This window comes from Fistularia commersonii, chromosome 4 (assembly GCF_037954325.1).
Source record: "Fistularia commersonii isolate RoL2024-O1a breed Wild chromosome 4, RoL_Fcom_v1.0, whole genome shotgun sequence".
In the NCBI taxonomy this organism is placed as follows: Eukaryota; Metazoa; Chordata; class Actinopteri; order Syngnathiformes; family Fistulariidae; genus Fistularia; species Fistularia commersonii.
In genome coordinates, this window is record NC_141287.1 from 5652771 (window position 1) to 5668878 (window position 16108).

The 16108-nt window shown below is 44.2% G+C and overlaps 1 protein-coding gene across 1 annotated transcript; it reads right to left on the reverse strand.

Annotated features, from left to right (window-relative positions):
- Window positions 1-8080: 8080 nt before the first annotated feature.
- rgcc (regulator of cell cycle) lies at window positions 8081-14259 on the reverse strand. The gene is made up of 5 exons (XM_086144866.1): window positions 13855-14259; window positions 13489-13662; window positions 11546-11653; window positions 11380-11442; window positions 8081-8819 (listed from the first exon to the last, which is right to left on the reverse strand). Exons 1-5 carry the CDS (start codon window positions 13880-13882, stop codon window positions 8812-8814), a joined length of 381 nt encoding a protein of 126 aa, XP_086000992.1. The 5' UTR covers window positions 13883-14259; the 3' UTR covers window positions 8081-8811.
- Between the last annotated feature and the right edge of the window lie 1849 nt (window positions 14260-16108).

Consider the following 16108-nt stretch of genomic DNA (forward strand, 5'->3'; position numbering starts at 1 on the left):
CGGGGCGGGAAGGGGGAGCTGATGGGCCTGATTACTCAAACAGTCAGGAAATGCCACTCCGAGTGAACGGTTTCCTTTTGCCACTTGCTGAGAATATTTTCTGTTTTTTGGTACGTCGAGTGCTGATATGGTCTCGAGTCGCCAATTCTGTCCTGCATGCATTATTTCAGTAGTTTTTTTAGTATGCATCACTGAACTGAAATACAGGTAGAAGTGCTTGAAATACTTCAGTGAAAAAAGGCTTCTGAGAAAGGAAAACGTTATATTTAGAGTCATTCGGAGCCTTTGAGTCATTCATTCATTCATGCGTCCCGGCTGTCATTGGGCGAGGGGGGGTTTCAACCTGGGCCAATCACAGGGCCACATATAGAGAGAAACAGCCATTCACACGTCTTGGTAGTCTAGGGTCTCCAGTGAACCTGTTACATGTTTTTGGACTGATAGTGGAAACCAGACACAGGAGGGAACTTGCAATCCCAACGCTAAAATGCCTGGCCTGCTAGAATTGAACCAGAGACTTTCTTGCTGTGAGACAGATGCGCTCGCCGCCGCTCCGACATGCTGATATTTGCCTTTTTCCAAACAAACCTTCCCCTCAAACACTCAACATTCTCTGTTCATGACATTCATATCTGGAAGAGGTGGAGGGGGGGCATGCGGCATCTTGATGAAATCGTTTCTTGAACTTTGCACTGTGACGGGGGAGGCTTTTGCTCCCCCTCCATTCCCCCATCGCGTTAGTGATTTAAACACGGGTTCATGCCCTTTTAGAAAAAAAAGAGCCCGGTTGACTGAAATTTAGTGCCTAAAAAAAATGACAATACTAAGGAGGCATAAATCTAGGCATGAATGGACGGCTCGGTTGAAGAGAACATAAAACACTCACTGTTTTGTACTTTCCCTCAACGCTTGTGCACACACACACACACACACACACACACAAACACACAAAAGACTATAAACACCCCTGTTCTTTTGCAAGAAAGACAACAGTGTTTGTCTCCCTGCTCTCGCTTGTATTGGGGAGTAATTATGTGTAGCAATTTCAGGGACGCCCCGCGGGCGCTTCAGGAGATTAAACCGGCTCCTTGAGGATCCGCAGCCTTGGATAAAAATGTCAGGCTCTGGCCTGAGGCAGCTCCTGCGCCGGCTGCAGCTCCCTGACTAAATTTCAGGTGTTACCTCATGTATTTGGAAGAAACATGCTCACCTCACTGTAGGTGATTCAGCCGTCGCACAGATCTGCATGGTCAAATTCTTTCCTTGCATTTCTTCATCGTCTCCAGATCCGGCTCCCGACCAGACAGCTTGGCCACTGACAGGTCCCAAGTCAAAGCAGCTTGATGTTTGTTTTGTAAATTACAATCCTGTTTACAGTGAAGACACGCCATCTGATCTCAATGGACGGTGAAGGTAGACTTTGTTGTGTGACTGAGAAAACAAGACTTTTGCACACCAGATCACGGCACAACCCTAAGCTAGTAAACATGATCTGGGGCTGCATGGGAGGAAATAGATCTCCATTCTAGCAGGTGGCCATTACAATTGTTCATTATTCAAAAAAACACAGGTGAACATTTACAAAAGCTTTTGCTCGCAGGTTTTGCTTCATTTTCAATCATCTGCCTGTTTTCAAAAGTTGCACCTGGCAAACTCTTGCTATATTGGTTCTTAGGAATATCACCTCCGGTTGTGATGAATCATGATTCTTAACTCAAGGCTTCAGGTCAACAAATACAGGGCTGAGTAATAAATCCCACCCGATCCCAAATCAGGCCGGGCAGTTTCTTCTGTGAATGAGATGATGAAGAGACTTTTACGGTCCGGAGGAAAGTTGTGACCGTTAATCAGGTGAGCAAAGGTGAGGATTTCCCCCCTCGGGGTCCTGGTTCTCATGGAGCAACGTGTCACGTGTAAACTCAGCCTTAATAACAGACTGCCTTTGTCAGCCCAGAGCTAAACCTTGGCTCACCTTTCTAACCTGAACAAGTGGCGAGGACAACAGAAGAAGGATGGATGGGGTGGGCGGGGGGATATAAATTGAAGAGAAGGCATAGTAGATCGCAAAAATGCCAAAAGGTCTGAAAGGAAGGCGGGTAGATAATGGCGAGAGGGACGGAAAGGATTGAGGTGATAGACGGGGACAAGCTTACTTGTGAAGAGAAGTTGGGTGGAGAAAGAAGAGCTTAACAGGCCTGAGAAGGGGATGAATGACAAAGAAGGATAGAAAGATAAGGCGGCAGGATGGGAGGGGAAGTGAAAGCAGGAGGAGGGTTAAGATAAGTCAGTAACCGCCTCTCTCCCCTACACACTCAAACCATCTACCCACCGGTATCCCATAATGATGCACTTGGACCCTCTGGCATATTTGCAATGCATTATTTACTTTTACACTCCGCAAGCAAAAAAAGTCAAAGTGGCTCCGGGACGAATCATATCACGTTATTCAACATTGTCCGTGTTTAAAATAATGAGGGCCTGGTTTGTCAAAGGCACAATGAAGGGCGATGTTTGTCACAAGCAAATGGGATGTAATTAAACCGGCGTTCTAAACGATCGGTGTCACGAATTGCCGCGTTCCAATCAATGGCGTGAGTCGATACAAAAATCTGCGCTGAGATCTGCCGCGGGCAGTAATCAAGTTACTTTGGGTTCACACGCAAGCGGGACGAGGGGGTTTGCAAGAACCAGGAATGCTGGTGACGCCGTCCTTGACCAAGGAGCCGAGTAAAGGAGAACATGAACGAGCGGCGGAGACTTTCCTAGTAGTTTAATAACGGATAATCAAGGAGCTGAATAATGCCAGAGAAGTACATCTACAAAAGACATCACTACATCAAAAGTTCATATGTCAGGGGTTGTTTAGATCAAACCAGCAAAGTGATTTCATTACATTTTAAAAATCGGTCTCTCTTCAGTTGATAAGGTGACATCGGAGAAAGGAGACCTTTTTTTTTTTGACTGACACATCAGTGACCAGATGGCACATCACCGCAACAGGATGTCATGTAACGTCTGTGGTCATTTCAAGTATTTAATTATCATCTGGTTGTCCCTGGCAACGAGATGTTCTCAAAGGCCGACGTTCGACGTAATAATTATACAGCCGTATTGCCCTCTTTTGACCCGGCGCAGAAAAGACGACATTGATACTGTTGCCATAACATCCATCCGCTTTGGGGAAGTTCTTTCTATTTTCACTGCAGACTTTTTCACTTTGTTCCATAGTTACCAAACAAGGCCATCGCTGTATTTATTTTCCCTTCCGGCAACGATGACTCCCTCAGAAAGCCCTCCAGCACCTGCTACCGAGCTTACGATTGAGCTGCACGAGCGTCCACGGCAGTAAATTCATCACTCCGTCGGCCAAGACACACCCACATTATTCAGACTTCCCAGTGGACACATTCACTTGAGCGCATATGTATGTGTGTGTGTGTGTGTGAAGCATCTATGACCTGATTGATGAGTCAAAATGTCATCAGGCTCATCCCACTGAGAAATGATATTCGATGATTAAACAGGCAGAGGCAATGTAATATCCTTTCGTGATTTATACGTTAAAATGGCTAAATGACAAGCTAATGTTGCCGCCACTGTTCTGCATCCCAGCCAGGTCATAGATAAGTCAGTCTGACAGAGATAATGGATGTGCCATTAAAAGAGGCTTCATTAAGTCATGGAACGCAATAATGATCGCGTCTTTGACAGCCGAGACTACGAGTCCTCGTCTCAGAGAGTCTGGACTCCGTCACAGAGGTGAAAGCTCGTCACAGAAAGGGGCTCGACGGAGTCTGAAAACACACGTTATTAGAGCAGATGTTGCATTCAAGGGTCGATTTACATTTTCCGTTTCATGCACGCTTCCTGTCTTTGCATGAGGAAAGTAGAGCGTCATCGGGAAAAGCCTCGCGAACGAAATGTTTAATTCCGACAAAGAGCAGAGCTTCTGCCTTTTGGACAAAAGTCGGTACAAGGGGTACGACGGCCATTTGGTACAAACAAACACACACACGCCATTCTTTGTTTGACCTACTGAAGTTCTCTATGAATTTAAAAAAAAAAAAAAAAAAAAAAAGTTCTCGCACACATTCTACTAGAAAACCAAGAAATCACCCGGACGCTGCTAGAGGGGACATCTGGACAGCAGGGATATGAAGAGCTGGCGGTAAGTTGAACCTGAAATTTGGCTCAGCGTATTTCTGTCTTCTTTTGTGATGTGGAATCACATCTGCGCGTCTCTGCCCAGCTTATTCATAGCCCAACCACTTCAGCCGTCTCGGGAGGCCTCCTATAGAAACTCGTCTAAATGTATGGCTGAAACACGGTCGCGGGATTTGGCGTGTTTGTCTCCCTCCCCGCCGTCCACCTATCCCGCCCTCCTTCACCCTCTTAAGTTTCCTATCTCTAAAAATCTATCCGCTCGTCCTTCTGTTTCGCCTCCTGACTTTCCCACATTTGAAGCCCCGTACGTTTACAATCTGCCCGTTGCCAAGGCTAACACTTCTGCTGGCCAAAAAAGATGTCTGCCGCTGCCAAGCACTAAAGTTGTTTTAGAGGAAAAGACAACCCCCGATGCCTTCAGAGGATCATGTGTTGTGTCAACACGGTCTCTCTGATCGGCGCCAACCCTCCAAAGACCAAATTCACGGTCCGGACGTCCGCGAAAAGGCAACTCATCACAAAGGGATACGTCGCCTTAAACGGCGGCGCCGTAAAGAAACTTGAAGGTTGTGGCAGAATGTCGCCTTTCGGAAGGTTGGCTGTGCCGGGCAATGACTGCCGGCTCACAAGTCAACACACCCCTGTCCAAAGCTGCCCACTGCTGCAGCCCTGAGGAAAAAAAACACAGAGATGGGTTTGCCCATGCCAGGTTCTCTCCATCACGCTAACACAGACTGGCAGACGCTTACCGTCGCTGGCTGGCCACGCTGTGTGAACCGCCGTCGGACGGCGGAGAGGGACTCACTACGTGATGTGTGATGCGTGATTTCGGTCAACCCAAAGCTCTGTGTGAAAAAGTATTTGAAAATAAAAATCTGCGGCCCAAAAAACATGAATTGAAAGTGAGAAATTATAAATCTATTCAAATTCCTGCTGAGCTGTGTGGCACATGAGGAAATATAGGCAAATTTAAGAGCGCCGTGAGAAAAATCCTTGACAAATTTCACCTTCTATGTAATTATATCAAAAGGAGTTATTACTATCAACTCTTACAACATAAATTATCACATTGATTAAAATGTAAAGCAATTGATATTGCTACAAATGATAATGCCAAATAAATCCCCCACTGGCTGACCTGCTTGCTCTCTGTGGGGGGAGGGGTGAATTAAAATTCACCACTATTATTATTATTATTTACTCACTTGTTAACGGGATATTTTCTTCTTTGGTAAGGGTATTTATAATTTATTTCAGGTTGTTTTTTATTTATTTGTAATTTTTTAAACGTGTAAAGTGGGTGACACGCTGTCTTATGAATTAAAGAATGGGAAAACAACGCTATTTGCTTTCTTTTAGAAGTGTATTAAAATCCCAGATGGGGCGCCATATAAAATCTCACCTGGAGCGCTACATTTGGTAGCGCCGGCTCTGAACTCACGTGCTGCCAGTGAGCTGCCATATTTAAGAACAGGAAATATAACTTGGCTCATTTATTGGCTCCCAGGCTGTCCGCACCTGCTGCACTGTTACTATGCAGCCGATATAGAAGCGTATCTGCCCAGACTGGGTGACCTTTGACCTCCGGCGGCCAGCAGACAGAGGGGAGCCTCTGACATAATCTGACTTCAGCCACACCTGCTGCCGGGCCAGGAATGGGTCACACCCCACTGTTTCCCTCCACCCCTGGAAATAGACCCCGTTGCCACAGAAGTTATGTAACCATCGCTTCGTCGAGGGGTCGGCCGACGAGCGTCGGAAGCAAATACATTTAATATCCATTCCTTACTTTCTTTTTCACTCTGACTGGTGTGAATGTGTGTGTGTGTGTGCGTTCTTTCGCTCGCTGGCGCGCTGTAGGATGGATCCGTATGAATTTACATTCCCCGTGGAAGTGCAGGTTCCACCACTTGCTGAGATGTTAGGCGATTGTCCATTTTCTCAGGATTGTCCCATTTTCTGCTACGGATAAATTTGAAGGGGGATGAAAAAGACTCCGAGAGCGGGAGGTTTCTGGCAGGTTTGGACAAGTTTAGATTGTTATCGAAGCATTTTAAGGCCTATTTCAGCACGCTGCTGCCACTTATGATGGATATGAAGGAAAAATAGATTGCTTATATAATTCAAAGTAAATTTGATTATTCACATTCTTAAACCAGATGCAATCGGCTTCCTTTTTTTTTTTTGCTACAGGCTTTGACAAAGCGCTCTTTCTTTGTTGAACTTGCACTCACCCACGTTAGATTCACTGCACCTGAATCAAACATTTATGTAACTTTTTCCATTCAATACAAATGCAAATTCCATTACAACATTACATGATAAACAGGTAAATGGTCTCCACTTACACAGCGGTTTCACACCTTGCGCTTTACACTAGATTGCCTATAGATTGTTCTATTCAAGGTATTTCAGCCCTAAGTTCATATGCTTTGAGATAAAACCTGCTGAGAAGATCAGAAACTTACGATTAAGGATTTTATTGCTCCCATTTATTCATTCATTCATTATCAAGACCAGGGGTGGGCAATTTTTTGGGCTGGCGGGCTACATTTTGTATTCAATTTTTATGTGCGGGTCAACTAGATAACATAAAAATTGAAGGAAACGAAAATTCCAATTTAAATATTTAATTTTTTTGGCATTTTATTTCAACTTAAATTATAAATGTACTGACATTATTTTATATGTAATCATCCATAAAAAATTAATCAAGATGAAAAAATAAGGAGTTTCTAAATTCAATATTGATTGACGATACTTATTTAAATAGTCCAAGAAAATTGTTCTGCGGGCCGGATAAAGAAGCAAAACGGGGCCGGCTGTGGCCCCCGGGCCGTAAAATGCCCAGATCTGATCTAAACCGCTTATCCTGCACCCCGGGGTCACGGGGGCGCTGGAGACGATCCCAGCTGTCACTGGGTGACACCCATGGACATCGATCCATCACAAGACCACATATGGACACATGCAACCGTTCACACACTCATTCATTTACACATCTGGGAAATTTAAGGTCTCCAGTGAACCTACTTCATGATTTGGTCTGCAGGAGGAAACCGTCAAACCCGCACAGACTCGGGGAGAACGTGCAAACTCCATACAGATACAAACCGGGGACTTTCTTCGATCCGCAGCAATTCACCTGCGGACACCCTTCGCCTGCCTACGTTTATCCTTCTGCGACTGAAGCTGCTGTTTTCCACTGCCTTTGTCTGGGTGTGGACACACTAGGACAGGGGTCAGGAACCTTTTTAACTGGGAGAGCCATAAAAGGCCAAAATTTCTAAATATATCTCATTGAGAGCCATAGGGTAGTTTTTAACGTATAATAAATTAAATATACATTGCTTTTAACGCAACCTCTGGTGCTGCGTAGATTTGTTGGAAGTGCCGCTTCATATTTGGCCGTTTCATCAATGCAATTTTGTCACTGCATATTAGACATATCGCAGAACCGATGCAAATTCCTCTGTCCACGCAGCCTGGACTGCACGGTAATCATCGTCTTTTTTTCTTTTCGCCGTCTTTTCCGTTACGAGGGTTGACGCGGATAAACTAGTTGGCTATCTGATAAAATTAATTTCTTCACCTTTACAATGACCCGCACGTTCTCGGAAGCCATTGGTTCTCGACCCGACCGACGGGTGACCCGTGAAATTTATCTTCAAAACTAATTTCTGTTTACTTTAAAATGGCACAGTATTATGAAGAAATATCACAAGTATTTTTAAATCAGTTCCAAACTGATTTTTTTTCTTTTTCAACTCAAAACTGTCTGGGAGCCATAAGAGCCGTCACCGTAAGAGCCATATATGGCTCGCGAGCCCGACCACTGCACGAGGATAAAACCAGATGCTTCGGTACAAACATAAAACTGAAGACTTCTCCAGTTCAAAAACAAAGAGGCGAGTTATTATAAGAACAATATTCATACTTTAATGTTATCTCTGGCAGGTATTGGCTGTATTAAATACACATATTGCTTTCCAGTTTTTGTTTTTTGAGTGTTTTCAGTTCACATTCAGTTGAAACATGTAACCAACTTTCCTCCGGTCAGCCAGTGCCAGGCCTCCATCGGCCCGTGTAACGTCAAGGCTAATAAAATTTGAAACCATCATTATTTACATATAATACAAAAATATATTTCAGGAGAAAAAAAAAAAAAAAAAAGACCAATAAATTTACAATATGACGCTCTATAAAATTACAAATACATTTCTCTTACAAAAAAAAAAAAAAAAGCCATGATTGAACTCTCCTCCGGCAGATGTGTTGGATGAGGGAGCGATCGCGGGAGATAAATGTTCCAGTGTGTCCACATCTTCAGACCTGAAAACACGCCACAGAGTCCATTCCCTCATGGCAGCTGAGGCTCTCCGTCCTTCTTAACCTGTAAAGCTCATTTGGATGCCTCTGTCTGTCTGTCAGCTCAGTAGCCGGGGGCGTTTGGAGTCGGAGAAGTTACGGGCTCGGCCTGATGCCACGTAGCAGTGCTGTACCATCCGGTTGTATCCTGTTGTTGTTGTTGTTGTTGTTGTTGTTGTCGGTGGGGGTTTTCAGTGTTGGGGCAGGTTTGCTTATCGGCGGGGATCCAGACAGCCTCTCCCTCATGGCTGAACTCCAAAACGACCGTGAGCGTCGGTGTCACATGCCTAAAAGACAGAAAGGTCGACGAGATTAGAGCGGGTATCCCCGGTTCCGCCGGTTGCCAGCGCTATTCTCAGAAGGGCAGATGTCGGGTTTTACAAACCGGTCGTTGTAAACGCTTGTGACCCTAATAAACGCGCCATTCTCCGGGGCTAACGGGGGTCTGGCCGACTGCCCGGCTGACTGATTGAATGTTAAGTTTCACAGAGGGACCGGGAGCCGGGAAGCTATGAAAGGCGGACATTCAGCACAGAGCAGAGCCGCGCGGCGAAGGAAAGAAATGGTAAAAAATAGAGGATTTCATCTCCCTCTTCGGTCTCATTGTGCGCCTGACATTTATAGTTGGAAGCCCCCGGTTTGCACCGGCATGCGTTCCTCATATGCTGATGCAAGTTCCAACACTCACAAGGCCTGTGGTTTAGAAGCTCTTCCACAGGGATCAGCCACGCGGGTTTTTGCGTCGCTTTTTTTTTTTTTTTTTTACCAACCCCAAGGCGCTGTATCCCGCATTGCACTGTCATGTGTTTTCCACAGCGTTGTTTCTGCATCGCTATGAGTTTGCGTGACAAAAAAGATAAAGGGCGGGAAATCGAAAAAAAAACACACGCACTTCTATATGTGTGTCTGTGTGTATGAATGATATCAGCTAGGGCATAAGCGTCAAACTCTGGTCCGTGGGCCTAATTTGGCCCGCACTGTAATTATATTTGGCCCGCAAAGCCATGCTAAATGACTATTGGAGCTGGCCCACTGGTATAGTCTACAGTGCATGTATCGCTAATTCTACAAATCCCAGAATTTTCTGCCGGTGTCTTGGTACCAAAATCACAACAAGACCCGTAAACGCCCTCTCCACTGTTGACAGTAGTCATAGTGACTTTATGCTAATACTGGCACCCTGCTACTTAGGCAGAAAACAGGATTCTACATGTGTGCAATATTAAGTTATATAATGTAAAGTATTAAGCTATGCTTGCTCCATATTTCGTTTTTAAGCAAAACCTGTTTGGCTTCATTGTTATATCTGGAGGAAGATTTTTTTCAATAAATATCAATATTGTCCCGTGACTCCCAGTTTTGAATTTTGGCCCACTGTGTATTTCAGTTTGACACCCCTGAGCAAGGGCAAAATGATGCTGAACTCACACAAAAAGACAGTCCCAGACAAAAAAATGAAAGTCGGAAGGAAAACCTGTGCGTTTTATGAGCGCCACCGCTCGATCCCGTCACATCATTTAAATATAAGATGGTAATTCGAGCTCCTTTAGATCAGTGTTTTCCAAGTCGTGGGCTTACGACAATATCAAACATGTTTGATATTACCGCAAGTTGTGTCAAAATCGTCTTCTCGTAGCCACCGGATGTGATTCTTCCCTTGAAGACATTTCACCGCTCATCCGAAGAGCCTCAGTTCGGGACCGGCTACAAGAAGGAGAATTTGACAAGAACGGACCTGGATGACCGAGAACCTCCGCGGACGTTATATCGGAGGTCTTTTGGCCTCATAGAGATGAAGAAAACTCTCATAGGGAGTTCAAAAGGGCAAATAGGAAACCTTAAAGACAAACAACCACCTGAGATTCGGCTGCAAATAAAAGCTCTAAAGCAGGGGTGTCAAACTCATTTTGGTCCGTGGGCCGCATACGCATACGCAAAATTTGATATCAAGGGGGCCGGACCAGTAAAATCATTATCTAGAAGTAACACTAAATCCAAATTTTTGGTTGTTTTAGTGTAAAGGGGGTAGTTATACAGGATTGGTAAAGGAGTAACTTATCAAAATCTTTATATGTAATTAACTGTTCCTCTAAAAAATACCTGATGAATTAATATTGAAAATGAATATTAAAAAAAGAATTGAAGAAATTACACCCTAAAAATATTGAGTTAGAAGAGAAAATCTGTTCACTGTGGGAAAATTTGCCACTAGATATTAGAAGATTGATTGGTTGTATGTAAAAGAGGAGGTTAAACGTTTACAAGGCTAATGGTGGCTATTCTGGTTATTAAATCAATCTTTTTAATTTTGCCTGTTTTCTTTCTTTTTTGCTATCATTTTTATGTTTTTTATAGAAATAAGAAAAGAAAAGATCTTTTTAACAACGCCACTTGACGTTTTTTCATCAAAGTTATTTTGATTTCAAATTTTGAAGCAAAAAATACATTACAAAGTCACTTTTTTGCCTGTTTTTTTTAAACCCACGGTATAAAACCCCCAGATGCACGTGAGAATGAACACGCGGGCCACATTTACACTAACACTAACACTAACACTAACACTAACACTAACACTAACACTAACACAGGCAGGGGGCCACAAAATATTGTTCCGAGGGCCACAATTGGCCTGCCGGTTTGTTTCCAAATCTTTTCAAAGTCTTCTGACGTGTGAGTAAACTCATGGGTTTCTCTCCAGTCACAGCCAAAACCCTCTCAGTGCTCGTGTACGCTCGGGGTCAGGGGTCGAGGGGGGCCGCCAATGTGTCTCGTTAGCATACCCGACAACAAATGTGCCCGTGGCCGCGGGCCGGCGTGCACGTGGGCCGACAGCAATGTAGCACTTACTCTCTAATGTCTTGTCAAGGTCGGCGATGAAGTCCTCCAGTTCTTTAGTGTCGCCCAGTTTGGCTGCGGAGGAGACGGACGGATGGATCGTCACGCGGACATCGATTATCTTTATCATCTTTTGATCATCTCATCCCATCTGAAGAGCGTTAAAAGTGCAGCTTACGTTTGGGTGACATCAGAGGGGGCGAGGCGGAGGTCGGGGAGAGGACGATGGGGGAGTCGAGCCTCTCGTCGCTGAAGCTGAAGCTGTTCCTGTTCAGGGACTCGGCGCCTGAGGAGGAAGAGATTGTTTATCTCCCAAACGTCCCGACGCTTTGCATGGAACACACACACAGGAGCCCCGATTTCAGAACTGTGTCAATGGAGCAAAGCTCAGCGTGCAATCATCACATTCCACCTCTAATGATAGCCTTCTCCTGTGACTCGTCGCACACACACACACACACACACACACACATGCAGGTGCTTGTATATGTTTCACATACAGATGTTTCATAGACAAACTGTGATGTCACCGGTTGGAAGGGCGACCCCGGCGATTCCTGGACGCCTTTTAATAAAAATATTAAGAAATCGCTGTTTCTCTCCTCCGCCCTTTGAATTTTTGGGTTACAATTATACATTTGATGGCATCTTTTTCATGAATGAAAAATATTTCAGGTCAGCAGCATGAAAAGAAATTTGTAAGAGACTCTGTGTTGAAGTTCTGCCAAAAACTCAAAAACTCAATTTTGGCAATCTGAACCAGCGGAAAGGAAAATAAATCCACTTTTCCCTGATAACGGTAAGTAATATTAACACCTTCAGTCTCCCATGTCTCCCTGAAGAACAGTGCCTCAGATGTCAGATCACACACACACACACACACACACACACACACACACGGATGCACCCTGACCTCAAAATCTCCCACTCCTCTAATCACACTAATCGCACGGAGTAAGATAAGAAATGCCACACACCAACAGCAGCAACTGCACACACACACACACACACACATACAAACACAAACACGCAATTAATTATGACCTTAACAGCAGCATTTGAGTTAAACATCCTACTTCCTGAGGGGTAAAAAAAAGAAGAAAAAGCCCCCAAAATTGAACTCTTATATCATGCTGTGCACTTTTAGTATGGGTCCCTTTTTAGACAGAGCATCCATTCATCAGTCCACAGCACAATGGCTCATCCCTGCGTGGGGGGACGGCTCCCACTCCATCACAGCGCCATGGAGAGGACGCCATCTGAGCAGGAATCCTCCCCGTGCGAGGTGATGGGGATACTTTGGTTGACCCCAGATACCGGATGGGCAGCTACAAACAGCTGCCAAAGCGTGTTAAAGGATCACAACGTGAAGTTTTCTGGGTCCCTCTTCCAAATCATCTGTACAGACCCTCTCACTGCTCCCCAATGGTCTCACACACACACACAAACACACATCATATACATGTATGTATGTTTTTTTCCCCCCATGGAGGTCCCACATCCCTAGTTTGGGAAATAAAACCTCATCCCATTGTGGATTTTCACACACACACACACACACACACACACACACACACACACACACACACACACACACGCACATACACACAAAGGCACCCCCCCCCACACACACACACACACATTACATACATGTATGTATATGTTTTTCCCCCCTATGGAGGTCCCACATCCCTAGTTTTGGAAATAAAACCTCATCCCATTGTGAATTTTCACAAACACACACACACACACACACATGCACAGATATATATATACACAAAAGCACATTATATACATGTATGTATTTGTTTTTTTTCCCCCATGGAGGTCCCACATCCCTAGTTTGGAGATATAAAACCTCATCCCCTTGAGGATTTTCACACACACACACACACACACACACACACACACACACATACACACACACACACACACATACACAACCCACCCTTAAATGATTGGCATGTAAGGGTGGAGATAAATAAAAAGTCCAGAACATCAGGATTGATGGAGTCCCTTCTCACAGACAGGTGTGTTTTCTATCTCCTCCTCCTGCAATATTTGACATCTTCCGCGCACAAAAGCAACCGGATCAGATCAAGTCGAGTCGAGCGGACTCACTGTCGGTGTCGCTGATGCCGCTGTCGCTGACGCTGGCGCTGCTCCTCCTCTTCACCGTCTTCAGGTGCTCGTCGTAGCGGAAATGTCGCTTCTCCACCGGGGAGGTGAAGTCCTCGATCACGGCGTCGAACTCGCCCAGCACGTCGCTCAGATCCTCCTCGTTCACAAACTTGGCTGCAAAGCGCGGGAGAGAAGGACAGGGAATAAACCGCTAATAAACCAAGGAATAAACCGCTAAATAACATGAATAAATAAATCCAATTTGATTCATAAAAAAACAAAAACAAACAAACAAAAAAAAAAACATTGACGTGTTACATTGCTGCTACATATCAATTATTTTGATATTAAAAAGTTGTTCTTTACCTTGTGGGGTCCGCTTTGGAGACTTCATGACGTCACTGATAAGCTCTGAGTTTATCCTATATGTTCCAGAGATCGATATCTAGTATCGGCTTCTTGGGAAGGTGCGTTTGCCCTCGGTGCGTCTGGAGCTCATCCCCAGGGCCCGCGGAGCGCCGCCTTTTAAACCGCGCTGTTGGGGTAGGGCAGGGAAGGGGTGTGTGTGTGTGTGTATGAGTGTGTGTGTGTGTGTGTGTGTGTGTGTGTGTGTCAAGTCTTTCTCATGTTGTGAGGACTCAACCGTCCTGCCTTTTTTGGTAAAATGATTCATCATGAACCTCATTATTACTTTTTTCAGTTTGGGTGTGGGGTCTCCGGGTTTGTTTATGTGTGTGTGTGTGTGTGTGTGTGTGTGTGTGTGTGTGTGAGTAAGGGGGGGATCCAGCATGAATTTATAAATGACTGTGCATGTGTATGTGTGAGGAAGGGGGTGTCCAGAATGACTTCATAAATGACACTGTGTGTGTGTGTGTGTGTGTGTGTGTGTGTGTGTGTGTGTGTGTGTGTGTGTGCTCAGAGGTGCCAAACAAAACCTTTCATGGTTGAAGTGATGATCCTTTTTCCTGACTTGTCCCTCCCAAGGCCTGTTTGTAAACACCCTGTGTGTGTGTGTGTGTGTGTGTGTGTGTGTGGCCTTGCCAGGCAGCAGAGTTGACACCAGGGTATTTTTAACTGTCAGATTACTTTTCATGTTTCATCACCAGGCAGAACTCAAGGCTGATTATTGTCCTGAGACAGTGATTATGAGGCCATTTAACCACTTTCTTTTTTTTTTCCTAGGATGATTGAATATTTCTGAAATCAAGTTATGTCAGTTATATTTAGTTTGCGCATCAACTATTACTTTACTGCACTGAAGAATTTCTAAAACCCCTCAAATATTGTATACTGAGCTGCACTTCAGATAAACTACCACCTTTTTACACATGAATCGTGTAGAAAGGTACCACATGTGTTGTTGTCAATAAGATTGATAATAATAATTGATCATCATGTGATGCATCATACGAAAACCCCAAGAACTTTTCACCATCCACTTGTTTTCATATTGATTGGATATCATTTTTTTTCAACACATACTTTTTATTTTTTGGCCTTTTGACCGGGGAACTAAGCTCAATCCAAGTAAGTATCATGATACTTGATTGAGTATCGTTATATGTCAGTAAGTCTTGTGATAAATTAGTAAGTATTGTGATCTATTTGTAAGTTAAGTGATCACATCAGTTAAGACTGTTTTACGGGGGAAGTTCTTGTAAAGCGAAAGCTCTGCGCCATCTACTGGGGAAATTTGGCAGGTGCTACTAATTATGAAGCGTCACATTGTTATTGTGAAATATTGTCAGTGTGTGTGTGTGTGTGTGCGTGCGTGTGTGTTACAAACTATCAGGTGGGGAAAAGTAAAGTTAAGGCTACCCAGTCAGTCATAGGGTTCTACCCAATTGCTTGCCCATGGGGAAATTACATTACATTAATTTACAGTCATTTGGCAGACGCTTTTATCCAAAGCGACTTACAAAAAGTGCAATTCGGTCCCGAAGATCCGAAGTACCAGTAGTCGGAGGTCAGAAGTGACCACTCAACCAAATAGCCATCTCAGAACCAGATACATACATACATTCATTTCATCGTTTTTTTGTTTTGATCACCCTTTGAATTTTAGGTTACAAGTATACATTTGATGGCATCTTTTTCATGAATGAAAAATGTTTCAGATCAGCAGCATGAAAAGAAATTTGAAAGCGACTCTGTATTGAAGTCCTGTTAAAAACTAAATTTTGGCAATCTGAACCGGCCAGAATGGAAAATTAATCCACTTTTCCTGATAATGATAAGTGCTAGAGCAGAATATTAACACCTTCAGTCCCCCCATGTCTCAGATGTCAGATCACACACACACACACACACACACACACACACATACACACACACACACGTGCACACACACACACGCGCACTCTGACCTTGAAATCTCCTATTCCTCTAATTGCACCAATCGCATAGAGTAAGATAAGAATTGCTACACACCAACAGCAGCACTGCACACACACACACACACACATACATATACGTGATTAATTGTGACCTTTACAGCGGCATTTGAGTTAAACATCCTACTTCCTGTGGGGAAAAAAAAGTTTTTTTTCTTTGATTAGTGGGGTAGTGCTTGGTGAAGAGGTATGTTTTCAGCTCATGGCGAAAGATGGACAACGACGCC

Coding starts and splice junctions, on each gene's coding strand:
- rgcc (XM_086144866.1), bottom strand. CDS start 13,882: ATGAAGTCTCCAAAGCGGACCCCACAAG. Junction 11,654..13,488: donor CGGCATCAGCGACACCGACA/GTGAGTCCGCTC, acceptor CTTCCTCCTCAG/GCGCCGAGTCCCTGAACAGG. Junction 11,443..11,545: donor CCCTCTGATGTCACCCAAAC/GTAAGCTGCACT, acceptor TCTCCTCCGCAG/CCAAACTGGGCGACACTAAA.